The sequence below is a fragment of the Arachis stenosperma genome, chromosome 1, assembly GCF_014773155.1.
Source record: "Arachis stenosperma cultivar V10309 chromosome 1, arast.V10309.gnm1.PFL2, whole genome shotgun sequence".
Classification (NCBI taxonomy): Eukaryota; Viridiplantae; Streptophyta; class Magnoliopsida; order Fabales; family Fabaceae; genus Arachis; species Arachis stenosperma.
Genome location: NC_080377.1, coordinates 6,496,760 through 6,509,561, shown reverse-complemented (window position 1 = coordinate 6,509,561; position 12,802 = coordinate 6,496,760). Strand labels below are relative to the sequence as shown.

General features: G+C 38.8%; 2 protein-coding genes across 2 annotated transcripts; both read left to right on the top strand.

The window, feature by feature from the left end:
* The first annotated feature begins 10,127 nt into the window (after positions 1-10,127).
* Positions 10,128-11,102, top strand: LOC130974309 (uncharacterized). The gene has a single exon (XM_057899127.1). The coding sequence runs from the start codon at positions 10,128-10,130 to the stop codon at positions 11,100-11,102; it is 975 nt and encodes a 324-aa protein (XP_057755110.1).
* Positions 11,103-11,129: 27 nt separating this feature from the next.
* On the top strand, positions 11,130-12,194 carry LOC130974303 (uncharacterized). The gene has a single exon (XM_057899116.1). The coding sequence runs from the start codon at positions 11,130-11,132 to the stop codon at positions 12,192-12,194; it is 1,065 nt and encodes a 354-aa protein (XP_057755099.1).
* The last annotated feature ends 608 nt before the right edge of the window (positions 12,195-12,802 follow it).

Here is a 12,802-nt window from a genome sequence, read left to right as displayed (position 1 = left end):
ATATCAAAGAATAAGAAATTCGAGTGGACGGGAGAGTGCGAGACAACATTCACCGAGCTCAAAGCCATCTTATCATCACCACCGGTGTTACAAAGACCAGAAGTCGGTAAACCTTTGTACTTGTATTTATCCGCTTCCAATTACTCTATAAGCTCGGCTCTTGTCATTGAGACAGGAAAAATACAACAGCCAGTATACTTCGTCAGCAGAGTTATGCAACCAACAGAACAAAAGGTATCCGAGAATAGAACAGTTGGCCTTAACACTAGTGATAACGGCAGGAAGACTCAGGCACTACTTCCAGAGCCCCACAATAATTGTAAGAACGAACCAAACATTAAGGCAAATACTGACAAAGCTAGGACTGGCTGGACGACTAACCAAATGGTCTATCGAGCTCTCTGAGTTCGATATTCAGTTCCAATCAAGGTCGGCCCTAAAGGCACAAATCCTTACAGACTTTGTCTCCGAGCTCACACCTGACGAGCACCATTTCAATAAAGCTTGGGAGTTACACGTTGATGGGGCATCAAGCCGGGAAGGAAGCGGGACCGGAGTCATTTTGAAAGAGGGAGACACGGTGATAGCCGAACAATCCCTCCAATTCCACTTCTCAGCAAGCAACAATCAGGCCGAGTATGAGGCACTCATAGCATGACTCAAGCTCGCCCTCAACCTCCAAGTACGTAGCTTAACAGTACATTGTGATTCCCTCTTGGTGGTTCAACAAGTCAGAGGAGAATTTCAGGTAAAAGATCCCTTGCTAGAGTGGTATTGGCTCATAGTAAAGGACCTCATTTCAAAATTCAGTTCATTCATCGTATTACATGTGCATAGAGAGAAGAACATTAGAGCAGACATATTATCTAAACTTGCTGCCACTAAGGTGAATACACAAACATCAACGTTATCACAACTGACACTAAAAAGGCCCAGCATTGAATTATTATCCATAACAAGCATTAACCACCTCCACGATTGGAGAAAACCTTTCCTTGAATACATTAGTGCAGGGATCATACCCAGGGACGAGCTTAACCCTCACCATTTCAAACGAAAAGTGAGCCTTTACACAAACATAGCAGGGGAACTCTACAAGTGCAGCTTCTCACAACCACTGCTAAAGTGCCTAAATAAATATGAAGCAAAGGAAGTAATGGACGAAATTCATGAGGGCATATGTGGAAACCATATCGACGGACGAGCTCTCGCCGCAAAAATCATCCGAACAGGATATTATGGCCGACTATGAAAAGGGATTGCATAGCAAAAGTCAAGACGTGTGACAACTGTCAAAAGCATGCCGCCATTTCTATGAAGCCGGCCGAAGTATTGCACAAGATGGAGGTAAGTTGGCCTTTCAACAGATGGGGGCTCGATATCCTCGGCCCATTTCCAATAGCGCCAGGCCAGGTAAATTTTTTTTTAGTATCAATAGACTATTTCTCAAAATGGATAGAAGCACAGCCATTAGCAAGGATAACCGCTGAAAAGGTACGAACTTTCATATGGAAAAATATCATATGCCAATTCGGAATACCAAAGGAAATAATATCTGACAATGGTAGACAATTTACCGATAACAGACTTGCATCATTCCTAAAAAATTTTAACATACAGCATCATTTTAGCTCGGTTGAACACCCACAAACCAATGGACAGGCCGAAGCTGCTAACCGGGTTATATTGCATGCAATAAAGAAAAAGCTCAATAACGTGAAGGAAGAGTGGGCGGAGCTAATCCCGAAAGTATTATGGAGCTACAACACAACAGTACAATCCACCACGGGCAAAACGCCCTTCAAATTAGTCTATGGGTCAAAAGCATTAATCCCTATTGAGGTCGGCATACCTACGTTACGAACCGAGCTATATGATGAACAACACAATACAAACCAAAGAAATGCCGAGCTTGATCTTGCTGAGGAAGACAGGGACATCACGACAATCATACAAAGAGCTAAAAAGCAATTGGCAGAAAGAAAACACAATACAAAGGTCGTTCCGAGAATATTCAATAAGGACGATCTAGTCCTCAGACGAACAGAGGAAGCGAGACGACCTCCCTCACACGGCAAGCTCGCCGCAAACTGGGAAGGACCATTCCGAATAGCAAAAGTGCTCGGAATGGGGCTTATCAACTCCAAACACTACAAGGCAACCCAGTCTCAGGGAATTGGAACATTTCTTCATTAAAAATGTAAAGATCATAACTTGTACAAATCAGCAGATGAAGGTACTCTTTTTTTCCCTTAGAGATTTTTTCCCAACAAGGAGGGTTTTGCCTAAGGAGGGTTTTAACGAGGCCGGACGCGCAATATATTCAAACAAACGTGATTGATTCTTTGAAACAATCCCAATTCTACTTACCAAATGTAAAGACATTAAAGCATACGCTACTTCATTTCAAAAGACAACATCGTCAACTTGACCTAACCTCGGTCGCCATAAGTCAACGTTATCCGAGTTCAAAGCAACAACAAAACAAACAAAAACACAATCAAACTGACCAAAACTCGGTCAACAAAAATAAAAAGAGTTATCATTACATACTAAAAGGACAAGCATGTCCAACACAAACAAAGCAAACAAATCAAGAAGAAGGAGCATTCTCGTCATGCTCCTCCACAGTGCCATCCACGACCAGCTTCCCATCAATCACAATCTTAGTCACGTCCAACCGATCACAATCAAAATCAGGGGCCAATAAGGAAATCTGGCTAACGGCACGATCAAAGCCAGAAGAGAACATCTCCATTCCCACTTCTTCCAGCTCATGAACCCTCGCAGTTAACTTTCCCTTAGAAACATCACTCTCTTTAATATCAGCTTGCAACAACCGAAATTGATCCGTCAAACGGGCCACCTCCTTTTCAGATTCCTTTAACTTAGCTGCAGCACTAACAACAACATCATCTTTTTCCTTTGATGATTTTTCCAGTTCAGCAATTCTGGCCTTGTATGACTTCTCCAGATCAGAGACCTTATCCACAGCCTCCTGCTGCTCAGCACCGATAAGCTCGGTAGTACGGTCGACACACATCAGACGAGAAGCGACAATCTGCAAAAATCACACCATATAAGAACAAAGCGGCAAGGAACAAAGAAAAGAAAGAAAATCCATTAGACATTGAAAGACGCAAAGAAACACCCAGGAATTTGGATGTAGCTGCGAGGGCGCGCAGTTAAGCTGGGTTAACACATCACACTCAAAATCAGAAAAGGGAAAACGAATGCCCAACTCAGTTAAATACAGAGTATACATGTAGAAGTATTGCCAGTCACCCCTCCTCTCGCAAACCATATCCTCCACAGAATAGGGGAGGAACTCAACCGACACGCCAGCACCACTTTTCACAAACTTCGAACTCTTTAACTCTCGTACCAACCCAACACTAGTATAAGACGAAGAGCGGGTCCTAACGTCATCATGCACCCAATGATATGGGTCATCTTTCTTAGACTCAACAGCTTTCAACTTCTCTTTCTCTCTACCCATTACAGGGAAAAGAAACGGAGATGATCAAAAAAAAGAAAACTAACCTTTAGAAGTCATGATAAGTCAAAAGGAAGTCGAAAGAGTAGAATGTTGATAATGAGGCAGAAATTATTACAGCCCACTAACTTAGTGGAGATAAGAAAAGTAACCGCAAAATACCTTGAAAAGCGGCAAAAAAGGGGGTAATTAATGAAAGCACAATTCACAAGATGAAACACTTTCAAAACTTCCCACCAAAAATTGCCCATACCTATTCCACACCTCTCTCCATCTTTGAAAAAAACAAAAAGCGAACCCAAGTTATAAACACCTGAGCCGAGAATAACCAAAAAACAAAAAAAAGAAAAAAAACGACAATAAAGCACACAAAGCTTGCCCGTCACACAAGACATGGTGACAAACAAGCTTGGGGGCTATGACGTGTACCCCTAAAAACTCGGCAACTATCCATTCACCATAACCAACCAAATATCTCGGAACTCTTGGCAAACCCCAAACGGAACTTGATCACAATTACGCACAAGCCAAATATCATCTTTAGCCTGTTACTCACAACGGCACTCACCACGAATATCGGAACAAACACAAGAGGGATAACCCCCCACTCGTCTATAAAATCAAGTCAAGCAACTCATATACACAGGTCACAAAACTCACTCCAGTTTGTTACTTTTATCTCTCATAACTCACATACTTACTTGAACGTCAAAATCCTTTTTGCAGGTGCTCCCGCCGCCGTGTTTCAGAGTGCCGAGGTTCATTTGCAACGCTGCTCCGGACGACATATAGCTCGGCTTAGGAACCTAGCAACTGTTCGGAAATCCCCGTACCTCGGCTCACTCAGAAAGGAACAGGAAACACTCACATAAAGATGCTTAGAACATCTTTTTTTAAAGATGTTTTTTTAATAATTAATATTCAATCTATATAATCAATCAAATTATGTTATTTTTGTCAAAATGAGATGAAATAAATCGGTTTGACCGAAAAATCGATAAACCAAATCTTAAACCGATTTAAATTAATATTTTTTATAAAAATAACTATAATATCTCAATTATAGAAAATGACTTAAAATATTTCTACTATATATTTTAAAATTCTAAATTCTAACATTTCTCTTCTCTCTATGCAATCATAGAATTAGAATTTATGATTTTTAAAATTAATATATATAATAAGAATATTTTAGTCATTTTTTATAATAAGAGTATTATAGTCATTTTCTATAAAAAAGAATATTAATTTAGATCGATTCTAGATTTGATTTATCGATTTTTCGGTCAAATTAGTTTGTTTGATCTAATTTTGACAAAAATAATACAATTTGATCGATTATATAAGTTAAATTTTAATTATTAAAAAACGTCTTAAAAAAAACGTTTTAAGAATCTTTACGTGAGTGGCTCCCTGTTTGATTAAGCAAGTGAGTCTGATCTTAACACTTTTTCATTATCTATATTTTAGTCATATAATTGCACAGTAATAATACAATGGAATTTTATTCTAGTGTATGTTTACTTTGAAGATGAATATGTGATTATATTTACAGTAAAATTTTATGTTGTTAATAAAATTAGGAAGAGCATGACGACGTATATGCAAGAATAACGACGATAGGCCATGAACGAAAAGAGTGTTTTGGAGCCACTGCCCATGTTTGTTAGTTTTACCACACTTCAGCATGCTACACAACTACTGCCACTTCTAGAACGCAGTCCCAACAGTTTGATTGTAATTAGTCAAGTGTGGGTTGTCAACTTTGATTCCAAGTTCCAATTGATAAGCAGCCTCATTGACAAATATTAATTTGTCTCCATTGAAACTGAAGTTTCCGGCATAACCATCCAGTCCCGCAACAAGAACCACCGAAGTCTCGTCCCAGAGGAAACTTACCAAGTCATGAAGACCAATGTAGACGCGCTTAAAATTATCCAGCTTGGACTGATTCTGTCAGACGAGCACGAAAACCTCCGCCCTAACCTAGGAACTAACAACAGAACTCATGCGTGACATTCATGCAAAGAACTCTGTGACATTCATGCACTCCGGTCCTACGTAGCCAGGGCATCGACTTTGCACGCAATGCAATGCAGTGGCAAGAATTTCTTCGGTTTATTTTGCGAAGCTGGTAGCAGCATCCGGGCTGTTCAACAAAACATTGATATGGGTGACATTTCATGGTACTTATGATATTAGATACTTGGTGAAGATTTTGACGTAGGGTGTTCTTCCGATGTGGTTGGAGGAGTTCTTGGAGCATGCGAAAGAACTGTTTGGGAGAATGCTTATGATGTTAAGCATGTGATGAGGTTTTGCAATGGTCTCTATGGCAATTTGGAGAAGGTGGCTGACACACTTCAGGTGGACTGAGTCGCTGGAAAGTGCGTCCATCAGACCGGTCTGATAGGTAACCGCTTGTTCACTTGTCACACCTTTCACAAGATTAGAGAAATTTATTTTTTTAGCTAATAGATGAGTTCAATGAATATGTTAATATATTTTTTAGTTGGAAATTGCAAAAATTTAACGCTTTTAAGTTGAAAAAAATTATCATAAATTAGATTATTCATATAGTAATATTTTGTCTATGAATTACAAAGTTGTATCAATTGGTTGTTTTTGTAATTCGACGGTTATTTTATAACATTTCAATGGATTATTTCATTGGTCTGTTTTGACTCTCTTTCATAATAACCAAATTTGTATTTGAATTTAGACACAACTTTTACCAGACTTTTATTATTATTTGTCTTTAAAATTTTAACTAAGATCTTATTATTGACTTATCATCTTTTTATATTTTTTGATATATATAACTTTGATTTTTCATCAATTAGTACTTTCTTATTGGAGTAATACACATGCGTTCAAAATGTGATGCTAATAGAATAACTCCACAAGATATAGAAATTGAATTTTCAAGACAATTATATACCTTGTGTTTTTATGAGTTTATAACTCATTTAATTTTGATCAAAATAAAGTAATAAACTGAGAGAGTACGTAATAAAATTGAGAGAGTACTTCAAGAAGACTTGTGTATTTCTTATTCAATTAAAAATAAAAAATACTAACTATATATACAGACAAATATAAAATAAACTAACAGAATTTTGAATTTTAAACTTTTTTTTTTATTTCTAAAAGTGGTTGATTCAATATAAAAATAAAATCAAATGTTGAAATTTTAATTATTGGTTTAGTTTGCTTATTAGTCTAAAAAGAATAAATGAATTTTTTTCCTGAATCTTGAGAAATTCATAAGTAAAAAAAATTACAACGACTTATTTAAAATAAAAAAATTTCAACTAAATTTTTAATTTTTTTTTCTTGAGCTTTGTTATTGGAAATGAAAATTAATAAGATGGAAAAAAAGAGATATTTTATTGAGGTAAAAAAAAATCAGCAAACACATGACAGATTAACGTTAAGTATATTTTTATCATGTCTTAAATATATTTCTATTATACTCTTGCAAATTAACACTATTAACCAAGAAGGCGAATGTGACTACAATTATATATCTTTTATGTTCGAAAGTTTATATTTAGTATAATTCTATTTTTAATGTTCGATTTCAATTTTATCTTTAATATTTTAAAAGTGTAATTTTAATTTTTCTATTTATATTCCTAATGTTTTAAAAGTTTATAGTTAGTTTCAATTAAGGTCACCTGAACTATGGTGGCGGTGAAACTAACAGGAGAAGCGACAACGGCTTAAGTGACGAGCAAAGTGAGTACAGGGCCTGACATGTCATTTTTGCTCGTAACCCGTCGTTTTCTACTAGACCGCCTCCACAATATAATTAGAATTTGATGGTAGAAAATGAAAGATCAACATGATTGCCACAAAATAAAAAAAGGTAAGAGTATTGTGGGGAGTAATTAGCCGAAGAGTGTTACTAACTAGCAAATGCTATATATCTTAGGGGAAAAAACTACATTTTACAATTAATTCCAACAAAATACATATAAGAGACCAAGATCTTATAATATTCTAGCGAGAAGAAACAGTCCAAGATCTTGTTCTTCAACAAAATTGCTTCCACACTTAACTAATTTGATCACAAACTTATCTTCAATTTGGTACTTTTTCTTTTTCTTTTGTTTTTGCTTCAACAAATTCTATTCTAAGAACACTCTCAATCCAATTTTTCATTGCTTTTTTCTTTTCTAATAATCAAGTAGCTGCAAGAATCTGTTACATGGCATCATAATCAATTTCAAGAACAAGCTCAGATTTAAATACCTTTTGGAGATTCATGTCAGTGATTTTGATTACTTACTCCACAAGCGACTCAAAATCAAAGGGCTTAAAAGATCACTTCTCTATCAATCTGATCACAAAATTCATGCAACCATGATTCATGCTTTTCAACTTGAAATTTGCATTCACAATCATTGGAATTGGTGCATTCTTTCGATTCCTCGGCATATTTAGATCAAAACAAGACCATGATATTTCCTTGAATAATTTCCGTGACCTGGATGTTACTTTGCTTTGAACTAATTTTCTTTTATTCAGAAATGTTGAAGGTTTTGATGTCTTTTTTTTCTCAGTTCAACCTTGACACTTTTCGTGCCAAATTTTTCGACATCCTCAGAAGCATTTCCAACTAACAATTTCATTTGACATCTTTTAGCCTGGAGAATTCTTTTCTCAGGAAACATTTTTATCCCTTCCTTATAAGCGACTGAGCCATTGCTGCAGCCATTATAGACCGCGCAGGATACAATAAACACTTAATTGTTGATGTTGATTTTCTTTCCAAATGAGTACGAAACCTACCTGTTCTCATTGCTTTGAGCAAACTACTCTGCACCAGAAAATCGACTTTGTCTACATTCTCAAGAAAGATAACCGAATTCGGCTTTTTACCCAACTCCCCAGCAATGTAATCCACAACTATCTTCCTCTTAAGCGAATCATGGCAATAAGGATTATGGAATTCGAAAACTGAGTTGGACAGATACAAGCCTTCCAACGAGCTCAAATCCACAGAGATTAGGCTGTCTCTATTACTAAACAAGCCATGTATCTGCTCTAATATATGAGCTGTGACTCTTATCGGGTTACAAAGCGAAATAGCTCGATTGATAGCATATATGGCCTCTTCTTGCCATCCAACCTTTTCAATGAGAACCTTGTGGAGTGACTTGAAATCGATCGAATTGAATTTCCCCTCGAAAGTTGGAGCAGAGCAGGTTTAGATATAGCAAGTTGATGTGTACTACCCTCATTCATGGCTTCAAGATTAGTTGAAACAGAATCTGACAAGTGCTGAAGATTCCCCTTGTGATCATGTACCTTTGGAGTATTTGGTTCTTGAGCATTTGATGTACTATACATAGTTCATAACCCCAAATCTATGGTAACTTTATTCACTCTGGCCTTTCGTAGAATGTGAAAGCAAAGAAATGGTAATTTCTGTTTATTTGGAATTTCTAGAATTGGATTGGAATATTGGATTTCATTGAGGGATGATAAAAAAAAATGGTAGCTTCTGTTTATTTGCCTTTAAAATTTTAACTAAGATCTTATTATTGGCTTATCATCTTTCTTATATTTTTTGACGTATATAATTTTTATTTCTCATCAGTTAGTACTCTCTTTTTATATTAGAAAGAATTGGTAGTACTTTGAAACTAATTTTATTTTAATTTCTGACATAAACATGTCTGATTTAATTTAGGAATAATATATTTAGGAGTGGAGATTGGAGTAATATACCGTACCCTGAAATACAAAAGATGAGATGTTAATAGAATAACTATACAAGATATAGAAATTGAACTTTCATGACAATTATATACCTTGTATTTTGATGAGTTTATAACTCACCTATTTAATTTTGATAAAAATAAAATGATAAATTGAGAAAGTACGTAATAAAATTGAAAGAGTACGTAGAGAATTTTGAATTTTAAATTTTTTTATGGACTTCTGAAAGTGATTAATTTAATATAAAGGTAAAATTAAATGTTGAAATTTTAATTATTGGTTTAATTTGCTTATTAGTCTAAAAAAAATATATGAATTTTTTTTAATCTTGAGAAATTTATCGGTTAAAAAAATTAAAACGGATTATTTAAAATAGAAAATTTTCAACTGAACTCTTAATTCCCTTTTTTCAATGATTAATATGCATGCATCTTTGACATATTTTATTATATTTTATTGATGTAAAAAATCAGAAAATACATGAAGGCTAATGTGACGACAATTATATATTTTTAGGGCAAAAAACAGAAATAAGTCAAGAGAAGTTAGAAATTACGTAAATCCGTCAAGTTGAAAATTGCTTTATCAATCAACCAAAGCATTTCTCTATGCAATTCGAACCAGCTTAGTTCGAATTGCATTTGTTAATAATTCGAACCGAATCAGCTCGAATTACTTGGCAAAATTCACACTAATTCGAACTAGCTTGGTTCGAACTTAAAACATACATAATTCGAACTAGACGTGTCCGAATTATATAAGTGGAAGCTTTCCAAAGTAATTCGAACCAAGTAGGTTCGAATTACACAAATTGTATTTCGAACCAGGCTGGTTCGAATTAGTGAGGACCGGACCTGTATATATGGTGTGAACGTGAGTTGCTCTCATTAGAGGAGGTAAGATGGCTAGTGAGGAGAGTTTCGTAGTGTTGGTTCACCACAGAGGATCCATTAAAAGGAAAACTCGTTCCGGTGTGAAGTTCACTAATAAGGATCCTCTCTGTATTATCGTCAGGCCTACGACGAGGTATAAGGACCTTGTTAGCTCTGTACTGCTGAAACTTGGTCTCGAAGGTGTGAAATGGGTTAAGAAGTTTTTCTATCGCATTCCAATCACGGTGCTCCAGGAAACCATAAAGTATGATTGTTTCACGATCTGGAGTGATGAGGACTTGCAGGTAATGTTTCATTGTCGCCGGCAGTTTCTAGAGGTGAGGACACCAGAACTGTTGGCAAAGTTGGTTGACGTGGTATCCAGCTCGGGGAGTTCAAACCGGAATACCACCACTTTAGCCACGGTAGCTGGTTCTAGCTCCAGACCTGCCGTTGCTTCTTCTTCCGTCCCTGCGTACGAGCCACCCATCCAACTTGTCGCCTCCCCTTCGTTCGCTGTTGATCTCAACGGCAGTGTAGGCGATGAGGTCGGAACAGGGGAATTTTCGCGGACCTCTTTACAGTGTGCTGCATCGGCTGGGGTTGTAGATGGATTGTTGGATGATCCAGAGGACGATGATGTCGAGCTGGATATGATTGCTGATGACAGTGGCGATGATGTCGGAGCAGATGAGCCTGCTGGGACGGGCGGTGGTTCTAGCTCTAGTACACAACAGTACCCTCCATATTTTTCCTCTTTGGACTTGGATGCCATGAGGCAGGAGGGGGTTCCTGGGCAGCCGGCTGGATTTGGCGCTAGAGATGGTGAAGGATCTGCAGGTCTGACAGAGTTTCAGGTTGGTCAGCAATTTCAAGATAAAGAAGAGGCCCTGTTAAGTGTGAAGACTTACAGCATCCGTCGAGGGGTACAGTACAAGGTCGTGGAGTCTGACTATTGCCGGCATGTATGCAAGTGTTCTGAGTTCGGGAATGGGTGCACATAGTTGATTCGCCTGAGTCTCCGACAGCGCATGGGCCTTTGGGAGGTCAAACGGTACAACGGACTGCATACGTGTCTTGCCACCTCCATCTCCAGTGACCACAGGAGTTTGGATTACCATGTGATATCGGCATTCATTATGCCAATGGTTAGGGCTGATGCATCCGTCAGCATCAAGGTGCTCCTAAATGCTACCGCCGCACACTTTGGGTTTAGGCCGACGTACAGGAGGGTCTGGTTGGCCAAGCAGAAGGCTGTTGCCCTCATCTATGGTGACTGTAAAGAGTCGTACAACGAGCTCCCAAGGTGGGTGTTAGGAGTCCAGTTGACGATTCCTGCTACTGTTGCAGTCCTCAGGACGAGTCCTGTTCGTGTCGGTGGACAGCTGGATGAGTCTCAAGCTTATTTTCACAGACTATTCTGGACGTTTCCACCGTGTATCGAGGCATTCTGTCATTGCAAGCCCCTAGTTAATATTGACGGGATCAATCTCTATGGCAAGTATGGGGGAACGTTGCTTGTCGCGATTGCACAGGACGGGAACTCCGACATACTCCCTGTGGCATTCGCATTAGTCGAGGGTGAGAATGCTGAGTCGTGGTCCTTCTTTCTCTCCAACCTGGGTGAGCATGTGACACCGCAGTCAGGTCTGCTGGTTATATCGGATAGGCATAACGGCATCAAGGCCGCGCTTGAGGCTCCTGACGGAGGCTGGTTACCTCCGTCTGCATACCGGACATTCTGCATTCGACATGTAGCGGCAAATTTTGCCCTAACCTTCAAGGACAAAGACGCAAGGAGGCTACTTGTGAATGCGGCGTACGCTAAGACCGAGGTCGAGTTCCATTACTGGTTTGATATTCTGAGGTCTGAAGACCCGGCAATGTATGACTGGGCGAACCGGATTGAATATTCGTTCTGGACACAGCATTGTGATGAGGGGCGTAGATTCGGACACATGACGACGAATATCTCTGAGTGTGTGAACTCAATCCTCAAGAGTGTCAGAAACCTTCCTGTGTGCTCGTTAGTGAAGGCAACATACAGAAGGTTGGCCGAATTATTTGTTCGCAAAGGGAGAGAGGCTGAGGCGTAGCTGGAAACCGGACAACAATTTAGTCAGCACTTGGTGAAGTGTATAGAGGCCAACTTGAAGACGGCTAGGTGCTTCACGGTGACTTTGTACGACAGGGATAACTCCGAGTTCACCGTCGCAGAGACAACTCCGACTGGTTCTTTCTCACTGGGTAGCTACAGAGTCTCGCTTGCATCTCAGACATGTGACTGCGGATACTTCCAGGCACTTCATTTCCCGTGTCCCCACGCACTGGCATGCTGTGCTTACTCACGGCTTACATGGGAGCCTTACGTCCACCAGGTGTATCATCTTAGTTAAGTGTTCAATGTGTATCAGATGGGTTTCACACCTCCCATTCTGGAGGATTTCTGGCCACCATATGACGGGCCAACTGTCATCCCGGACCCGAATAAGAGAAGTGCGAGAGAGGGTCGTCCGAGGTCCACTCGGATACAGACCAATATGGACGAGGCAGATCCAAACCGGCCAAAGAGATGTGGGCTTTGTCGGCAGCCCAACCACACACGTCGGAGTTGCCCACAGCTCGAAGGAGCAGAGCACACACGGGGACATGAGTAGGTGTATTGCTAGCTTTGGTACTTTTTTTATTTCACTTTCGAGTTTAG